The following is a 21,031-nucleotide window of genomic DNA, read 5'->3' as shown; positions in this document are numbered from 1 at the left end:
CATAAAAAGTTTGCTCACCCCTGCAGTAGATACTGAACTGTGACAATGATTAGGATGTACAGGCAGTCCTCGTTTTACAACGCTTCGCTTTACAACGAATGGCTTATCCAACGCTGTGCAATGTATACCTATGTTCATTTTTACAACACCAAAATGGCTTATCCAACGCTCTTACGACGCTTTGCAACGTTGTGTATGTGTGTGTATATATATATATACACATTCACATAAACAACGTTGCAAAGCGTCGTAAGAGCGTATATATATATAATATAATACTATATAATATTATACTATATAATATATTATTTATTATGTTATATATATATATATATATATATATATATATATATATATATATATAATACAGTATATACACTATATAATTTATGTGTGTGCTGCATATCTTATTGCCTGCATAAAATATTTGGTGTATTTTAGTGTTAAAAATGCCTTCAGGAACGGAACCTTTCATTTAAACAGTGTTCCTATGGGAAAACGTGTTTCGCTTTACAACGTTTCGCTTTACAACGCCATTTTGAGTAACACATTGTGTCGGATAACCGAGGACTGCCTGTACTGATATTAATAATAATAATTATGTTATGTTTGTGTAACAGCATTGTATTCTACCATTGGATGATGGTCTAATCCTTTCAACGAAGAAAAAGAAAGGTACCAAGAATAAAAAAAAAATGATGCCCACTTTTTTCTCTCCACAGATTCCTGTGAGCGGACTGGTGCTATCATGCATCCTAAATATAACGCTGACAGTGGGAGCCCCGGGCACTGAACCAGGCTCTTTGTACTGTTTACGGGTTATATTCAATAAAGCTTCCTCAATGTCAATGTTTTTTTCCCACTCCATTTCGTCGCAAGGGATTGCTGGGAGTTGTAGTTCTCCATGTCCTCTGCATCCGCCCATTCTCCGGCCCCAGTGTCTGGATGAGGCTGATGAACTCGGTGGAGCGCGGGTTCGATGTCAGAACGTTCCGGGTGGGTCGGGGTTCTGTTCCGATCTGGGTAGGGGTTCTATTCATAGCGATCCTGGCTATATTCCATTGTGTATATCAACTCACTTCCGGGGGGACCTGGAGAAGCAAACAGGGGCCTGTCAATAGCAGTCTTATTTGTAGACTGGCTTGCACACATCACTCCCAGTATCAGTGGCCTCATAGGTTGCATGGGGCTACTGGCGTCCAAAAAGGGATCAAGAAAGCATTGGCAGAGTATTGCATGAGCAATGCGTGGCTGGAACCACTGGCAGTGATGGAGTTAATGCAATAATTAGGATTTCAATGCATGCGACATCCCTGAAGTGTATCAGGCGAGTGAGGCTGTATAAAAGTAAGGCTTGGTCAGCCTAAAAATGAAAAATGTAACCAATTGGAAGCTGTATTGTACTGAGTTAATAGCATAATGAAGGTTTTTTTAATGCAACTAAACTAAAGTGTATATGAGGCCACTGAGTGTGCTTGACATAATGTTCCCTTTTGCAGTGCAAAGCATTGTGTTGGTAGGAGATGTGCCATTGAAATAACTTCATAAACCACAGAATTATTTTGTTAAAATCGAATAATGTTTTTACTTTTGTTCAAATCCAGTAGTTACCAAACCTGTCGTTTGGGGCACCATGTTACAGCGTGTTTTAGTGCTCGTGCTAATAAATGTGCAATCTTGTGGTTGTACTTGAATATAACATTTACCGGGTTTCTCGGAAATGTCACCTACCTGGGGTTGCCGTTTTGAAAAGCTAGTATCAGTCACTCATCTTCATCTGTCATTATAACTTGACATCAATATGTCGACCCATCAGCTAATTAAAGGGGCTCTGGGATGCTTACTTGTTTTACAGATTGAAATTGAAGGTGTGAGCTAAGATCTAAAGAAAAGATGACTGCCATCAAACATGCCCTGCAGAGGGATATTTTCACCCCCAATGATGAACGTCTGCTGAGCATTGTGAATGTGTGTAAGGCAGGCAAGAAGAAGAAGAACTGCTTCCTATGCGCCACTGGTAGGTGGAAACTGTGCCAAATGTCTTTTAAGCCCATTTCCATTAAAGGGTGCTAAGCTATAGCACTCCCTTACTCCCACTCATTTTATTATAATAATAAAAATAGCATGTTCTTGTATAGCGCTGCTAGTTTTACGTAGCGCTTTACAGAGACATTTTGCAGGCACAGATCCCTGCCCCGTGGAGCTTACAGTCTAATGTTTTTGGTGCCTGAGGCACAGGGAGATACAGTGACTTGCCCAAGGTCACAAGGAGCCGACACTGGGAACTGAACCAGGTTCCCCTGCTTCAAACACAGTGCCAGTCAGTGTCTTTACTCACTGAGCCACTCCTCCTTATTAGGAGGTAGGCCATACTAAGGGGTTCATTCTATATAGGCAGAAGCAGCAGTTATGGCCTCTTTCTGCAAACGAATCGTTGTTGAGTCTCTGGGAACTTTAGGCTGAAAATGACATGAACAGCCTCTTTAGTGTATGTTGAATAAGTCCTTAGATCTTAATATCCTGTAGTGAATCTGGACTTTAGTGCGTGGTCATCTCTCCTTGTCCAGCAAAGATGAGGGTTTAATTACCACAAAGTGAAAGCACTTTACAATGTACGATCTCCATTGCAATATCAAGTGGTGTGTGTATTTTGAAACTTACATTTTATTGAAAACAATAATTTTTACACACCGATAAATGTGGTGTGCATTTTTAAATATTAACCCCATCTCAAAGCAACGTATTGCTGGCCCCTCATCACCGAAAGGGATTATAGATTTGTTTTCACGTAAACAAAATGCTAAATTCAAAATATCACTGAATAATATAGTCTACTTATGAGCTCAACACTAGACGAGTGTCTGCCAGCCAGGGTTCCAACGATGCCTGTTTCTACTGATTTTTTTATTTTTATTACTGTTCCTGTCTGATTTAATTTATATATATATATTTATAGTTGGTTGAGTTAACATTTCCCTTTTGCTGCTTTTTTTTAATTTCTTAAATTGATAATGATGCCATCACTAAGCACAGAGATCATGGAAGAATAATAGTTAATAGATAATGTTACAATTACACAGACAAAGAATATAGCAATGTATTTGTTTTTACATGGGAAGTACAAATGTTACTTTACTATGTCTCTATATTTGCTTGGAAGTCAATAACATGGTTACTTTTTTTAAAAAAATATGTGTATATATTTTTTGCGTGCTTTGTGGTATTAGCACTTTTAATAATTCAATATATTTCGATGTGGCCAAAACCCCTATTGAGTTGAATGGGGATTTTACTATAATTGTCCGCTTCTGGGTATATTGAATTAGGCCATTAAATGCTAAGCAATGTGCACATCACGCCACGTCTCATTCCCATTCCCTAAGTAAGTGTAGAAACGCCATTCCATCATGAGCCTTAACTGCTGCACCTTGTGGAGTAAGATCCTAAATGCTGCAATTGAAATAGCCGCATAATATGCTACCTTCTATATGCAAAGGTGCGCAATAACTAGAGCACTCGACCTGCCGCGTAGTGAAGCTCTGAGATTAGCATTGCCATGTTTGCGGTGACCAGCCCGTGGAACGTTATAGTTTGACTTCCTCGCTGTAAGAAACACGTACTCTCTTTACAGTAACGACAGAGCGTCCTATAAAAGTAAATGTGGTGAAAGTGAAGAAATCGGACAAGGGAGATTTGTACAAAAGACAGCTCGGCTGGTCCCTTCTAGACCTCACTGTAGTGGATGCCAAAGATGCCATCAAAGTAAGTTTCTGTCAAATGTTATTGATTCCCATTGGTAAAAATAACATTTACATTTTAGCAAGTACAAACCAGTCTGCGTTATGTATAGAGCTGCCAGTCACTGGCCTTCACCTGTGTGCTAATCTTTGTTTCATTTGGCACTTCTGGTGGTGTACACAGCTCCTTCTAACTTAAGAGGCAAAAAGGAAAAGCTTCACATTGTACATTCCATTTTATATTGCTAACATTTAATTTCCCACGTGTGTTTGTTTTAATAAATCTGCTCTGTAGTATTAGATCAGGGGTACTCGACTCCAGTCTCCAACAGGTCAGGTTTTAAGGATATCCCAGCTTCAGCACAGGTGGCTCAGTCAAAGGCTGAGCCACTGATTGAGCCACCTGAGCTGAAGCTGGGATATCTTTAAAACCTGACCTGTTGGCGGGGTCTTGAGGACTGGAGTTTAGCTCCCCAGTATTAGACAATACTAAATAAAAAAATAAATAAACGCAATGCCATTTCTAACTAGTTTTAATATACTGAGGTTGCTATAGCAGGTTTTTGCCCACCTCCCCAGCAGTGCAAGATCTCTGGTGACAAATGATCACAAACAGGAAAGTGTTCTCAGCAGGAGACCGTCTATTGTTTCAGCTTTCAGCTCAGCCACAATGTAACCATAGTAATATAAGGTTACATTGTAGCTGCTCAGTTACACTGACAGAAGGATTGATTGAATCTAAAAGGCAGCCATTAGGTGAACCCAGGGAAGCAGGATCTTTGCCGATCGATTACAGAAGAATGGATCGATCGGCAGCTTAAGTAATTCATTTTCTTTAAAGGTAAAGGCTGCATATATTTAAAAAAAAAAAAAACACTTTTGAGGAGACGGTGTACATACACTGCTTTGCAGCCAGACAGTGACAGCTGTTTCCTCCTTTGGTACAGGCCCGAGTCTCTGTTACATGTGTTTTGAAATTCTTACCCTTTCATTGAAATAGGAAAACCCAGATTTCGATTTGCATTTTGACAAAGTTTACAAATGGGTCGCCAGCAGCACTGCCGAAAAGAACACTTTCATCTCCTGCATCTGGAAGCTGAACCAGAGATATGTGCATAAGAAAATAGACTTTGCCAATGTCAGTGCCCAGCTTTTGGAAGGTATGTTCTCCAGGTGTTTTCACATGTCTCACCCACGGCAGGTCCACATAGGACGACAAGTTAATAGCAGGTTTTGGTTTCTACACAAAGCCTAAGAAATGCATGCAAACCAAACAGTTTCTTATCGCTTTTATTAGGCTCTGTTCATAAATGTTTTTATAAACGTTGTTTTTACATATATTCATCTTAAAAGTTTCTCTTTCTGCTTTTCGCCCCTATTTTTCCCCCCACTGATTTCTGCAGCTTTGCAAACTATATTTTTCTTAGCTTTGCATGTCAATTATGTTCATCATTCAAAACAATTAGCTTAGAATTTATTAATATAATATAACTCACGTTGTCCTTTCCCTTGGTTGCATTTATTTATTGGGATATTTGGAGCAGAGGTTGTGTTAACGCATAAATGGGCGCGCAGCGTCATAATCTGCATTGTGCATACTGCATACATTGTACAGTATGCATGCAGCTACTACAGCAGGAGAGCACTGACCTTGCACACACAACCGCTTAGGCTGCAGCCAGGGTGAAGCAAAGCGTGCGCTCACGCTCGGCACCATCAGAGTGATAACTCTGAATGCGCTCGTCCAGGGTTAGGGTGCGTGCCCGTGCGCTTGCTGTTTGGCGAGACAGCCACATTTAATTTGGCTGCTCGCTGATGCGTCACGTGAGCGGTTGAGGGCGAACCAGCTCCGTGATGTCATGCCCACGACCCCCCCCCCCCCCCCGCTCGCCCCCCCCCCGCGCGCAACTAGCTGGCCAGAAATCGCCGAGCAGAGTGCATGACGTCACGGTGCTCGAGCCCCAGCGTACGTGCTCCCAGCCTGGCCACAGCCTTAGAAGGCAGAGCTGTCAATTACTGCTCTGCTTGACAAGGTCGCGCGTCACAATATCTCGTGTAGCTCTATGCAAGGCATTGTGGGGCGGGACTTCGGGGAATAAAATGGTGATTGACACTTCTGTCTTCAAAGTGGTCCCGTGAATGCCGGAGTTGGGCCCTCTGCACCAGAGGCAGAGTTGGCAATATACTTCTTTTGGGATAAAAAATACTCCAGAATACTTCTGTGAAGTATTTTTACGCCACTGAAAAGAATCTAGTGCAGTCTCTGATTTGGATACATGTTGCATGGGGTTTTATATTCTTTTTCACGCTCTCCCATTTATAGTTAAATTACTTTTTCTGTCCAAGTTGACCGATTTTGAATATTTGCGTCTGTCATGATAAAGTATCTTTGTTGTTTCCCGCTGATAAGTCACTCGTTTGGTAAAATGTAACCTCTCCAGCCGCAGGGAGATCCGCAGGGGTTTTCCTGCACTAAAAGGTATAAAGTTATAGAAAAGACTAATAATATATTAACGGGAGGTTGTTGGGTCCATTGCTTGCTCATCCTTAGCAGAATATGTGATGACTGTAACGTAATGCAGGAGTGCTCAACTCCAGTCCTGAAGAGCCGCCAACAGGTCAGGTTTTAAGGATATCCCAGCCTCTGATTGAGCCACCTGTTTTATTTTTTATTTATTTATAAAATGTTTTACCAGGAAGTAATACATTTGAAAGTTACCTCTCGTTTTCAAGTATGTCCTGGGCACAGAGTTAAATTACAAATAATACATGGTTACAAATACAGTTACATAAGTGAACAGGGTATAAATTATATACAAGACAATGCATGCACAATTAAGATACTATATATTATGGGCGTATGAAACAGTTACAGACCAGATTAAAATGTGAGAAAGCTTTGGTTTTGAAAGAATTTAGACTGGTGGTGGCTGTGAGAGTCTCCAGTTTTGGGGTGCACGGTAAGAGAAGGAGGAGCGGCCGGATACTTTGTTGAGCCTTGGGACCATGAACAGTCTTTTGGAGTCTGATCTCAGGTGATAGGTGCTGCATGTGGTAGTGGTGAGGAGCTTGTTCAGATAGCTGGGTAACTTGCCCAGAAAGTGTTTGACGGCAAGACAGAAAAGGTGAACTTTGCACCTAGACTCAAGTGATGACCAATCTAGTTTCTGTGCTGAAACAGGTACTGTTTGAGCCACCTGTGCTGAAGCAGGGATATCCTGACCTGTTGTGGGGGTCTTGAGGAGTGGAGTTGAGCATCCCTGACCTAATGTACAGTACTTTCCAAATGTAAGTTGACCTGGGGATAGCTACTGTATGGTGTGTTAACCTCTTAGCTGCCGCAGGGGGCCTGGAAAAGTAGTACATTAAAGCCCCTTTGATCGCCAGGGTTTTAACCCGTGAGGCTATGCATGGGGGAAAAGAGAAAGTGGGATGTCAAATCCGGATTCCCCCACTGGTGCTTCTTTCATAGTTCAAAGCCGTTTGAATAGACTGTAAATCATTGCATGGAACTGAAGTGCTGCTTTCCAGTCACTCGTAACAGATGGAAACTGTATGTTTCCCGGGGGTTATGACTCCACCGGACTTATCATTGCAATTTCATTCAAGTGGACAGCAGGCACCGTTGAGCCCCGTTGCATCTCCGCGAGGCAATTAGTACCTGGACCTTGCAGGCTCAGGCTTTCTATATCGGTCACCACTTCATACTATGGTTCTGAGTGCTGTAATTATGCTGCACACTCAGCGTCTCTTTATGAAAGCCCCGCTGCTCTAAATAAAGGGCTCATTCATTTCGTCTCATGCAATACGTTGTCCAAATTAACTCCGTAGGGTCCTGGTAGGTTGAGCGCCATTTTGCTGTACACATGTAACAAGCTGTGTAAGGTAGTCCCAAGCGTGCGTGTCTTTGGGAGATGGCTGCACTCTTCCTATGTTTTACAAGAACCTTGTGCACTGGTAACATCAAGTGCTGGAAGTAATGGGAGAGGGGAGGGGGAGATCTCTTATTCGGCACTGCTGTACAACGATAAAAAATGGCCACACCCACAGGGGGTAAATAGTCTTTTTTCAGGAGGCAGCCGAGGTGCACGGTACAGGAGATCAGGATAGTCAAAATTAGATCACAAGAGCTATATTACTAGCACAACACTAAGTTAGGGTAAAAGATTATTTTATTGCATCCAAATGCACACAGGCCTGACGTTTCGGTCCCTCGGGAGGGGGGGGGAGAAGCCCTGAAGAAGGTCCCCCGGGTGACTGAAACGTCGGCCTGTGTACAATGTGGATGCAATAAAATTATCTTTTGCACTAACTTCGTTCTGGTAATATAGATCACTTGTGATCTAATTTTGACTAATATATATATATATATATATATATATATATATATATATATATATATCTCGTAACCCTTTCTCCGCCAGAGTGGCGTGGAACGCAATCTATTTCATCCTCTTCGGAAGCGAAAAGATGCCGTACACTTAATTAACTTACAAATCACAGGTGAGTGTTCCTACGGTTAACACGAAAAAAGGAGTCTATAAATCAGCGACACATAAGCGAAATAATATGAATTGGAAATTGGGTTGCTTCTCATTTTCTTAAGATTTCAACCCAGATTTGCCACGTTACATAGAGATTTCCGCAGATAAGAATGAGGTAGCGTTTATGTTTACAATCTGTCTGTCTCGCTTCAATACCCTTTTGCTTACTATCCTCTGCTCTTTTTTTTTTCTCTCCATACCTATTGCTCTCCAGAACTGCCTAAAGTTGCAGAAGGTGGGTAGCATGATTTCCTCTCTCTAGTGTCACAGGATGTTATTGGCCGAGGTTATTTCCTCACTCCTAAATGTAGAATATCGCGCAATATCGCCGATAGTTCAGAGGATGCACTGGCAGTGATCATGCAGAATATCCCAGCATAGCGGGCCAGCGGGTGCAATAACCGTGGCTACTTCTGTACCATAAGAAACACGTCACTGTTAGCATGCCAATTTTTCCTCTTGCTTCCCCAGGGTAGAACTGTGATGTAAAGACCATTGAATATTGTGCGTGAACTAGAAGGGAGGGAGTTGATCTACTGTTGCCCCCAAAATCAAATGGAAAATATTGATCTTGAAAATTACTCCATTTGGGCAAAAAGTTAAAATATACATTGATATAGTGGCGTAACCCTGTTCCCTTAATGTAGCCATGTATCTGTATCATAACTCTGTACCCAATAGTCTCAATGTATTAATTCCTGGTAAAATATTTGATAAATAAGGATTTGGAAGGTCAGTACCACCTCCCTTGTAGGAAAACGAAGGATGGGCGGTTCGCAAATCCAACCCCCTCTCCCCTGAATGGGGGGGGGGTCTGATTACCTAAATCTGAGAGTTTGAGGCTGGCTTGGATGTATGGGCTCGAATCCAAGGCGGAAACAAACGCAACTATGTTTCTGCCTCTGGTTCAGTTTCGTGTCCCCTCATCCCACCTCTAATCATATGACGCCCCCCTGTGGCTCGGAGGGGAAACCGAGGATGGGGAGTGGAGAAGGGACACTCCTTGGCAGTTGTCCTCGCATGTACCTCCTAGGGACGCTTTACGGTTTGTCCATGGCCACCATTCACCCCTCCCCTCAAGTCGCCCATTGTAACCCAGCAAGATCATAGCAGAATACGCCTCACATGTATCTCAGCAGTTGTTTTTGGCAGGCCAACACAGATACATTATATCCTGGATGGACTCTGATCATAACATTAAAGATACATAGTAAGCAAAATAAAACTAGTGCACAGGTGGGCAAACTATTAGCAACAACAAAAACCGCTGGTACAAAGATAAGACGCTTAAACAAATAACATAAGTGTAGAAGTAGTTGGGTGTATACGCTAATACATTTAATAATCTACCTAAGGATACCGAGGGGAACAAAATAACAAAATAAACCTGGCGTGGCACCACAAAATAACTTGGTCCCAGCCGAATAGATGTCACCTCTATTACAGGGTATTAGAAACTATTTAAACGCCTACCTGACCACGTTCAGCGCCATGCAAAGCATTATGGGGTACAAATTTGGGGCGGCCGAGCAGTGATTGGCAGCTAGGCTTCTAAAGAGGATCTGCAGCAGCCGTTCTCCACGGTGTAATTATTAGTGGCAATAGTAACCATTACTATGTTTTCTTCCCTTTTTAAACTCTCAAAGAGTCTGTCCCTAGTGAGGAGAACCAGAGTGTGGCTGGGGGAGATGAAGAAGCGGCAGCCGAGTATCAGGAGCTGAATACCAGGGAGAAGCAGGACATAGAAATCATGATGGAGGGCTGTGAATATGCCATTTCCAATGCAGAAGCTTTTGCGGAAAAGTTATCCAGAGAGTTACAGGTTCTGGACGGGGTAAGAAACACGGGGAGCTCTGTACAACCGACTACTGACTCTGGAAGTTCTCCCTACTTAGGCCTCAATTATACCAGAAACTGCAGAGCGATCCGGTGACATCATCGCAGCGGCGCTACACGTGCACATGCAGAAGCGATTTGTAGCACTAGCGCAGGGAGACCTGGCCAGATCACTTCTCTCTCTATCGTGTGTGGTTTGTTTAAGATGCACTGTGATTGGCCGTGCAAATCACGTGATGCGGCCGTCGCCCGTGGAAAACTAAATCTCAAATCTCTTTATGAGACAGAAGCTTTGCAGCGCTACCGTCGCGATTGGTATGTGCGCTTTCATTGCATGTTGTTGTTTTGAAGCTGCCCGGCGTTGCACCGTCGCGCGCGGTTTCTGGTGTAATCACGGCCTTAGATTGGAAGCGCTTCCTTTTCCTAATGTTTGCATTTATGTACAGTATGAAGCGCTTATTCCTATTACAATAATAATAATAGCACGTTCTTGTGTAGCGCTGCTAGTTTTACGTAGCGCTTTACAGAGACATTTTGCAGGCACAGGTCCCTGCCCCGTGGATCTTACAAGCTATGCTTTTGGCGCCTGAGGCACAGGGAGATACAGTGACTTGCGCAAGGTCACAAGGAGCTGACACTGGGAACTGAACCAGGTTCCCCTGCTTCATACTCAGTGCCTGTCAGTGTCTTTACTCACTGAGCCGCTCCTCCTATTGTGTCCTGTGTTTTACTGCTGTAAAGCGCTATGTACATGGCTGGCACTATATAAATATATACATGTTTTGGTTGTCTGGAGACATGACCAAAAGCGAGGGGGTAATTACTCTTCGCTTGTACACAGAACAATGTATCTTGTGGTATCTTCTCTGCTAGCGCCTTATTTTTTTGATGCCTTAATGGACTATGTAGGCGAACGAGCTACATCCTGTAATCCAGGGGATTTTTAGCCTTTGCAAAATTAATCAGAACCTCAACCTACCCGTTGGCATGTGGCTTGTATATGTGACAAGGGTTAATACACACTGCTATCCAGCGGACCCACCTAGGGTCCCTATATCTCCCCTCAATCTGTCACAATATATCTTACATTCCTTCCCCCACCAAGGATAAGTTAAAGGATCTTATCTTTTAGGGGTCCGTGGTCCGCTGTTTACTAGGAGAATATGTAATTAACACACACAACTCTATTGTAGCAAAAGGTGTCCAAAAAAGCAGTTACGCTCTTCAATAACATGGAAAGTTCAATTGCAGCTCAGGACAATACATAACCAAAGTATTACAGTGATTAGTTACAGAAAATAATGTTGCAAGAAACATACAGTATAATATATGCAGAACGTTTAATAACAATAACAGAGTATAAGAAAAAAATCTAAATACATTGCCATATAACAATATCAGATTCCTCTAAAGAGGGCGTGGAGTTGAGAATAAGAGAATCCACGTGTGTAATTGGCATAACACATTCTCTATGTTGAATTCTAAATTCATATCCCAAATGCATGTTTATCCTCAAAACCCCTGCATTAGAAACTGAATAAGTGCAACCTTCTGGGCGTGTCCTTATCTCCCCATCATCACCATCTAATTACATTTTTATTGCTTGAAGAGAGAAGAGTTGTTGTTTTTTTTAAATTAATTAACAAATGCCTCCGAATATAATATGTCTTCAAACTCTATCCCCATAACGCCTAGAATATTGTCACCCGCCTCATCGCGTTGGAGTGAATTTGCCACAGGTAGAGATTGATCTTAACATGGTTTTTCCTAATTTTGCAAAACAAAACGAATATCTGATCTATAGTAGCGAAATCAACTCGTCGTTTTTGGGCTTAACTTAAGCAGCGGAACCCACCAGTTAAAAATATATATTTTGCCTCCTTGTGAACTGTATTGTATGCCAAATATCTCCTCCTATTTAGTAAATGTATAAGGAAAATGCACTTCTTGTCACCTTTGCCTATCTGGTTGGGGGAATGTTACTATCCATTTTGAAGGTGAGGTTCTGGCAGAATGGCTATTTTTGTGTATACTCTGACAATTTAAACCATAACCCAACACAATTGTTTATAGTAATCGCCCCATAATCCCGGAGCATGTCGCTCTTGGATAACCCCACTTTTAGACAAACATAGAAAACCAAGTCGGGGTCAGCAGCCTGAACCCGCCATAAAACAATACCATGTATTTTTAAGAGAAAACTTGTAACTCAAATTAACCTTTGGTGTGCCGAAGTGGTCGAATACTGCATATAGATGGGCCTATCGTCACACTGCTGAATTTATGTGCTTAAAAATAACTTTAGCAAGGTGTATTTTTATTTGGGGGTGGGTCCCCCCTACTTTTTATTTTATTTCTCCTATTTCATCGAAGCCACACACACAGAGTGAGTGCTGTTTTTGTTTTGGTAAAGGCAGGATCTTATTTACCTCTTGCTTTGCAGGCAAACATCCACTCGATCATGGCTTCTGAGAAACAAGTGAACATCCTTATGCAGCTGCTGGACGAGGCCCTGAAGGAGGTGGATCAGATAGAAGGGAAACTGAGCAGCTACGAGGAGATGCTCCAGAGCGTGAAGGAGCAAATGGATCAGATCTCCGAAAGCAACCATCTTCTTGAACTCAGCAAGACGAACAGTGACACCCTTCTGGGCGAGATTGAATTTCTTGTAGTAAGTCAAATATTAAGATGGCATTAGAACAGGGGTGGCCAACTCCAGTAGTCAACGGCCACCAACAGGCCAGGTTTGATCTAATGCTGCGGTAATTATATTACACCCTTTATATATGTTATTACTGAATATTATACAGGTGGGTATCTGGGTTTAATTATTTCTGGCTATGATCAAAATGATGGATTGTGAATAGTGTTTAATCAGTGGCCGTGTGTTCATCACTATTCCGACAGGTATTTCGTTATACCAACACTACATATATTTGAAATATTATATTTTCTTTAGTCAGATTTATTATTAACCCTACCCACCTGTTATATTAGCAATTTTCCATTTTCTGTAAGTCACCCATTATGTCCAAGTAAGTCTTTTTTGTTATGTATGAATTCATTGCACGTTTGATGTTGCATGTAATTAGCGGAGGAGAGGTTTAAATAGTACCCTTCCCCCCTCTGTCATTTTACTCCTTGAGAAAGCGCAGTTGTTGCTGGGAGGAGGTTCCCTTTTTGTTCGTGGCTGTAGTATCTGTATTATGTCGTTTAATAAAGAGTCTTTTAACTTTACCTTTTGGCTGGTGAGTTCGGCTCTTACACGGGGCGGCTGTTCTTCTGGTCAAGGGCTTTGCTCCAGGTTTTAGGGATATCCCTGCTTCAGCACAGGTGGTCAATCAGTAGCTCAGTCGTTGACTGGGTTACTTATTGAGCCACCTTTTTCTGAAGCAGGGATATCCTTAAAACCTGGCCTGCTGATGGCCCTTGAGGAGTGGAGTTGGCTACCCCTGCATTAGAGGATGATTCAGGTTTGCTGTATGAAGGGCTGTGCAAAGACACGGAACTGTGCAATAAGCTCTATTATAGGCTAAAGCTGTACAAGTTCGGACATTATTGAAATCCCTGCTCTCTGCAGGGCATTATCCAATCAGTAATGGGTCAGAATTTTTGGCACACTGCCAAGTTTTTCAGCCAATCAGCTTTCAGTTCTCATTCACAAAGCGTGAGATCAGCTCTTGGGCTGCGGCCAGGGTGAAGCGAAGCGCGCGCTCACGCTCGGCGCGATCGGAGTGATGACTCTGAATGCGCTTGTCAAGGATGCGTGCCTGTGCAGAGCGCATGACGTCATGGTGCTTGAGCGCCTGTGCGCACGCTTCCTGCCTGGCCGTAACCTTTGACAGGGGAGGTGATTGGACAGGAGGCAGCAGCAAGGCACTGGCTCCTCCCCCACCCTGCCTGCAGAGAGCCCCGCACAGGAGAGGGAGGGGAAAGGTTTGTGTCTGTTTTGTGGGTGTAAAGGGGGGCAGCAGATTGTTTTATTGGTGTGTGTCTTTGTGTGGTGTGTGTTTTTTGGGTGTAGAGGGGGGGCTGCAGTGCGTGTTTGTTTTGTGGGTGTAGAGGTGGCAGCAGTCTGTTTTGTTGGGGTGTGTGTCTGTCTGTCTGCAGTGGGTGCAGAGGGTGGATGCAGTGTGTGTATTTATTGTGCTTTGTGAGTGGAGGAGGGGTGCAGAGTGTTTTGTTAGTGTATGTCTGCAATGTGTGGGGTTGCAGTGGGTGTATAGGGGGGCTGCTGGTGTATAATGTGGATGTAGAGGGTGCAGCAGTCTGTTTTGTTGGGGTGTCTGTCTGTCTGTCTGTCTGCAGTGGGTGCAGAAGGTGGCTGCAGTGTGTGTCTGTCAGTGGGTGTAGAGCAGCGGTGTGCAAACTGGTGGGCCTGCTCTCCACTCACAGAGTGGCTCATATGTTCTGTAACCTAATTATTATCCTTATTTTATGGGGATACTAACTACTATATAATTAAAGATCTTTTTTTCTATCAATACAGGCATACACAACCGTAAGAGGAAACAGTCTGCCATACAAGGGACATTAGGATCTGTACAAGCATTTAGTGTATTATTTTTGGGGCTCCAATACTTGTAAAACTTGGCAGTGTACAAAGGCCACAGTAATATTCAGTACCAACACACACACACATACACACACACACACACACACACACACACACGTCTCTTTCAGGGTAGAGTTTTCTGTACACACAGTTTTAGCAATCTCAAAACCCCAACCCACTGTATTATATGTATATCATTGTTTGTGTCAATGGGAGAGCTACTGGGAGAATGACCTAAAGTATACAACAATACACAAAGAAGCCCCAATGCTACAACCAGTATGACAAATTATTTAGTTCATTACCATATGTTTTATTCTTCTCATAAGTAGGGGTCATTTAGTTCAATCCTTTGGCCAAAACAGGTTAGACCAGCAACCCTATCAGCAGGTTATCTAACTACCAATTGTATACTGTCTCTTGTATTTCTTCCACTGCATAGAGAGAACCAAAAAATAGTATAGCCACCAGCATGGGACGCGTGACGTGTATGTGGGGCCTCAGGGATTTCCTCTTCTCTCTATGCAGTGCAAGAAATACAAAAGACACAGTATGCAATTGGTAGCGTAGGACCTGCTAAGAGGGTTTACCGTGATGTGCTTGCAGGCTTGAAAGATTTTGGCTGAAAGATTTAACTAAATTACCCATATTTCTGAGAAGGAGAAACAGAAAAAACATAGTAATGAACTAAATCATTTGTCATATTGAATGCAGCATTGGGCTTGTTTGTTTATTGTTCCATACCAGACGTTCTTTTACATAAAGTACTACATTGAATGTAGATTCTATTAACACCTCCTACATTTTTGTAATCCTTCCAGAATCATATGGATTTGTCAAGGGGTCACATTAAAGCACTGCAGGAGGCTGATCTCTCCTCCTCCCGTGGCATCGAGGCTTGCACTAACGCGTCAGAAGCACTTTTGCAGTGTATGAATGTAGCTCTTCAACCAGGTAACAGCGTTGCATGGAAAACCGTAATATGGGATGTCTATATTCCAATACTTTACACACAATACCACTGTACCAAGTACAGAAACGTGATGTAACGTCATCTTTTTGTTTGGCTGGATGGGAGATGGAAATATGGCAACTGCACATTCCATGGTCTCATAAATCATGTGGGTAAAATAGACAGCTAAAAGCAGACTAAGTTGTGCTTTGGGAGCAGTAAACATAGCCAATGTTTTTATGTTGCCTTGCATGGTTTTCCTTGTGTAGGGCAGAGTGTGTTCTGTATGGGAATCCTTGTAGTCCTCTTCACTCTGGCTCTCCTTGACGTCACTAGCTGTCATAATTGAAACCTTGCTTCACACTGCAAACTGCAATGAAGGGATAGAACGACATTCCATGTGGCCACACAGATGTAGTTAGTGGTGTTGTCTTCCCTGATAACACAACATCTATCCCTTCACAACACACAATGGCGCAGTGTTGTCAAAAGATTCAATGGTAATGCTGGCACAATACATCACACCAGAGAGAACAACGAAGCCTGCTACATCTGTGCGTGCGTGTCTCTGTGTATGTTCGTCTATGTAAATGAGTATAGATGTGTGTATAGTAATATACATTTATGGATTCACTCGTCTACATATGAAGTTAGCACAATTATATTGTTATTTATACCACAAAATAAATATGTATATATGTAGAAGTGTTTTGCACTCGTACTGGACGTACCTCTGTTGCAATTGTAATTTCGTTCTGACCATATTTTGTTCTGACCTGTTGACCTCTGCTTTTATCCAGGACACTTAATGCTCCAGTCTGTCAAGCAGCAGCAGCAGCTGTTTCGCGATCTCCGTGAGCAGTTTGCACGCAGGCTTGCAAGTCACTTAAACAATGTCTTTGTTCAGCAGGTATTTTCCACTTTCCATGTCCTACTTTGTTTTCGTCACACTTTTTATAAGATTTCTATTAAGCAGCACATAATGTTTTAACCGATAATGATTTACAAGAAAATGTTGTGGGGGCTAATGTAGTATTCTGTATTTTTTTAAGATGCTAAAGAAAGTACCTGAAAACATTGATAACAAAAGTGCTCAGAATTTGGCATACAGGATCACTATGCAATCTGTCCCGACCTCACTGTTATGGGCGTTATTATATTTAACATAGCATTGGCCTACGTTTATGGGAATAGGGGTTTGGGGCGCAGAATGGCTTCTTCATAATGACCATTTATGGAAAGTCATATAGTATGACTTTCATATATGTCATTATATGAAAGAATAAAAAAGTATATAATTTGACCCCCGAAAGCTTAATTTGCAAATGACAAATAAAAGCAATTGGGACATTGCTCTGTGCCTCCCATGTACAGTATTTGTAAAACTGCAAAATAGGGTTTCCTTCTGAGTGCTTTGTTCTATCTATTCCTTTCCTATCTTTCTATTCCAATGCTTGTATTTCTGTATTTTATCTCCAATTAGTTTACTCAGATCCTCACTCAGTTGTATAGCAGGTCCTACTATCTGTCTAAGGCAGTGAGTACATTGGGTTTGATTCCAAAAGCTTGCGTTTATTTTCCCACTGCTAATGATAAAAGCCTGTTCCAGCAAACCTATGGTAACTTTGCCCTAACCAGTTATTCGCCTCCAGTTTTAAGGATGCAAAAACCTCTTAATTCTTCTTTGCATCTTTTTTAATGTATTTGTAACACTGAATTGTTAAAGGTGTTTAAATGATATAGTGCTTGATTTTTATTATATGAGGTCAATATGTTTGTGGTGTTTTTGTTTTTTCGTGTGTGTGTGATTTAGCAATTACATGGCATGCATTAAATGTAGCTTACTTATACATGTATGTATAAGATTAACAGTTGTTTCTTAAATCTTTGTTGCATGTCTAAATAGTATTGTCTAACACGCATATATACTGAGGAGGAGATAAGCAGTGCTTTTTCTCCTAATTTCTTCCGTTGTACTTGCCTGAACTTTATCTTTTCATTTATATTTATAAGTTGCATTTATAATAACATTAACTTTATCCCAATGGAACTCAATGTGTCTCAGAATTACAACGTTCAAATGTTCTGCAAACAGAGATATGTGGGAAGAGTCGGCAAGAAAGATATATTTCACATATTGCATAAAACAGATTGTAATGTAAATGCAATGTCCGTAACTCGCATGTCCATACCCTCTGCTCCTCCGCCCAAAACATATATTATTTTATCTTTTATTTATAATTTATAAAAATGTTTTACCAGAAGTAATACATTGAGTTACCTCTCGTTTTCAAGAGCCTTGCCTGACAAAGGAGAATTTTAATCTGTTTGTACACATGAAGAAGAGACCTGTTAGGTTTTTAAAGGTCTGTATACACTGAGATTATTCTATATCCGCTGAAGCAGACAATCGAGACGTTTTCAGCAGCCAAAACAGACCGATTGAATGCTTCGGCAGATATAGAATAAGCCCCTATATTAGGGACTCGTGTTGGTCCCCTTTAACGGTATCACTACCTATAGAGAATATACATTTCTCAAGGATCAATACGACTACAAGAACTTTGAGCTACACCCATAGGAGACTGTGGCTTCCAAGAACATTTTTATTGTTGGATCAGTGAAAATTTCCCATTTCACGGTCTCGACCAGACTGATATCATCAGCTCCCATTTTAGTTCCCCTAATATAGTAGGATGCAGCTGTTTGCTAATCTGTTGCTTCTCCAAGTTCTTATAAACATAAGGCCCATAGTTACTTAGAAGTGCTGTTCTATAAGACCCCATATAGCGTTGGTAAATGTGGGTCTAAGTCTCTTAATGTAGGTTGCATAAAGATGGAGTTTGTTGCATCGGTTGTGTCTGTCATGTGAGGAATGTATACAACAAAAAACAAAAATACTGTAACGCTTGCGCTCACCACGAACAAGGCGGGACACCGGTACTGAGGTGGGAAAGCATAGAACTGCGCATCCACAGCAGCGGAGGCACACCTGGAGAGTGGATTGTCAACGTAGCCGGGTCTGGGTTGGAGAGAGTGGGTGAGTCCAGATACTTGCCGAGGTCGTGGGGCGGAGCCAGCAGCGTAGTCGTTATCCGTTGTGCCGTGGTCAGGGGCTGGAGAAGTACAGGTAGTCAGAGGCAAGCCGGGGTTGTTATCCAGAGAGGGTCCAATAGTCAAGCCGGGTCGGTACACGTGAGATCAACTGGAAGCAAGAATAGAAAAAGCGCAAAGCAGGAACACGAGGCTAAAACGGTTTATGCTCAGCAATGAGTGACTGAGCATGCAGGGTTTTTATAGCAAGGCTGGAGCAATCAGTGCGAGAGGCGGAGCGGAGGTGCAGCCCCTGCGAGAGCAGGGATTGGACAGAGGTGCAGGAGACAGGTGAGCATTGTTAGTGCAATCAGGAATCTTGCCACGCAGCTGGGGAGCGGTGCACGATCGTCGTGTGAGCGTGCCGCGCGACGCGAGCAGGGGGCGGGACCAGGCTCCGTGGAGTTGACAGCCTCCGTGTGCGCGCGCGGTCTGTAAGCGGCGCAGAGGTGACAGGAGCATTAGGTAAGGTGGGAACCTGTCACAGGGGACGTGTTCCCCGATTCTTTACAAATACCCAATGCTCCAAAATTTGGTGGGTTCTGGGATTACAAATTGCTGGGATTGTGTGTTTATTATGGTGGGTTCTGGGGTTAGCGATTGCTGGGATGTGTATTATTTTAATTTTCAACTGGTATCATGTGAGGAATGGGCACTCGCTTTTATTTTTCATTTTGTTCCCCAAGCTGTCCTAATGTTACATATATTTCCTAAGAAACATTCAAAATGTCAAACTTCAACATCTGCTGCCATTTGAGAGACATTCAAAGAATAAATTATTGATTGAACTGCATGATGCTATTGACAGGTGCTTGATACTTCACCCCATTTGTGATTAAAATGTACAAATAAAATCGTCTTGGCGAACCCCCAAACCAATAATTAGTTTATTAGGCATTGGGCCATATTAAGCAGTGCTACTAGATAAGACCCCTTCCAGCACCGCTTAGTAAATATGGTCTGTGAGGTGTCTTCCAGCACAGAAGGTGTCTCATTGAATAGTACTGCATAAGGCCCATTATTTTTTAACTTGTTCACTGTCAAGCATGCCTATACAACACGATGGAGCTATCATGCTTTGTAGGTACACTGATACCACGAAATGTGCTTTCACAATAATCCGTCCAAAATGAGAACATCTGGAAGAGAACACAGTGACACATGGGAATAGGTTAGAAATGGACAAGTGAATGAGGTGCGTTTTGGGTGGGCTTAGTGTGCCGAGTGACCATTTGCTTTCTTTGCTCTCCTGTTCCCACCAAGGGCCATGACCAGAGTTCCACTCTCGCTCCGCACTCTGTTGAGATGACATTACAAAACCACCATCCTTTCCACCGGGACTTGCTACGATACGCCAAGTTGATGGAGTGGCTTAAAAATACAGAATACGTGAGATACGATGGACTCGCCAAGGTTTGTGCTTCAGTCATTTTATTATTTCTCTACTGCCCAGAGAAGACGCTTCCTGCACATGCCCCCTGAAAATAGCGTTGTGCCATGCAGGATTAACCCATCCAGTGCTGCAGTGACAAGCCAAGCTTGTGTTTGCTTTGTCTGGGTCATTCCACTATTAATTACAGGAGGCTGTGAATGCAATTAGGAAGGAAGTAGAAACCGTAAGATGAGGTACAGCTGTTGGAAGCACATCATGCTGAGCAATGTTTCATTAGCCACTTATTTCTACATACTGTACAACTAATACAGTACTTATGTATCATAGTATGTAGGTGGCACGCATATGACAAGGTTAACTTCTTATTAATACTCTGTCACCTGCTAACCCATTCAATGGGTTATTGCTCATAGATGTGATTGACTCACAAGACACAGATTTTATCCAGTTGAATGTACAACAAACCAGTAATTCTGTTGTATCTATAAAAGCCACTGTCCCTCTAATTCATACACACTATATAATATGTCTAATCGGAGTCGTATGTTATGGTATTTTTTAGAAGACCAACATAAGATTTCTTCAAAGATGGCACAAAGAAAAGACCTGTGAGATTTTCAAGCGCTATACTACATTTTAATTTATTGAGAACTTTCTTGTTGGTTCATTAAAAGGTATACCAACGTAAGACTGATGTTTTACATAAACCAAATTAGGCCACTGGTTTATGTATGTATGTTTGGGATGGCACACACTGTATGGGTGACAAAACTAAACCTCTAGCATTTTTATCCATCCATGGATGCATAAAGAGAGGGATGCATTGTGCTATGGAATTAACAAATGAAATAAAGCACCTCAAGGTGTGGTCAGAAATACTGAGTCGGCGTGTTCGATTTTTGCTGAACTATGAAGGACTGA

At 42.2% G+C, this 21,031-nt stretch overlaps 1 protein-coding gene across 9 annotated transcripts in view; it reads left to right on the top strand.

Annotated features, from left to right (window-relative positions):
* The first annotated feature begins 852 nt into the window (after positions 1 to 852).
* EXOC1 (exocyst complex component 1) overlaps positions 853 to 21,031 on the top strand; it is a 40,572-nt gene continuing 20,393 nt past the window's right edge. For 2 of the 9 annotated variants that reach the window (XM_075566242.1, XM_075566206.1), the window contains exons 1-11: positions 853 to 996; positions 1,856 to 2,017; positions 3,632 to 3,762; positions 4,738 to 4,897; positions 8,496 to 8,516; positions 9,928 to 10,115; positions 12,561 to 12,788; positions 15,494 to 15,626; positions 16,425 to 16,534; positions 17,108 to 17,161; positions 19,981 to 20,130. In XM_075566242.1, the coding sequence (XP_075422357.1) occupies positions 1,894 to 2,017; positions 3,632 to 3,762; positions 4,738 to 4,897; positions 8,496 to 8,516; positions 9,928 to 10,115; positions 12,561 to 12,788; positions 15,494 to 15,626; positions 16,425 to 16,534; positions 17,108 to 17,161; positions 19,981 to 20,130 (1,299 nt within the window). In that variant the 5' untranslated portion in view covers positions 853 to 996; positions 1,856 to 1,893. Of the gene's footprint in view, positions 1,024 to 1,120; positions 1,348 to 1,855; positions 2,018 to 3,631; positions 3,763 to 4,737; positions 4,898 to 8,495; positions 8,517 to 9,927; positions 10,116 to 12,560; positions 12,789 to 15,493; positions 15,627 to 16,424; positions 16,535 to 17,107; positions 17,162 to 19,980; positions 20,131 to 21,031 lie in introns of those variants that run through there. The other 7 variants (XM_075566271.1, XM_075566252.1, XM_075566281.1 and 4 more) reach the window with 5 other exon arrangements.

This window comes from Ascaphus truei, chromosome 1 (genome assembly GCF_040206685.1).
Source record: "Ascaphus truei isolate aAscTru1 chromosome 1, aAscTru1.hap1, whole genome shotgun sequence".
Lineage (NCBI taxonomy): Eukaryota > Metazoa > Chordata > Amphibia > Anura > Ascaphidae > Ascaphus > Ascaphus truei.
Note: the sequence above shows the minus strand (reverse complement) of the source record. Positions and strands in the feature narration are given on the sequence as shown.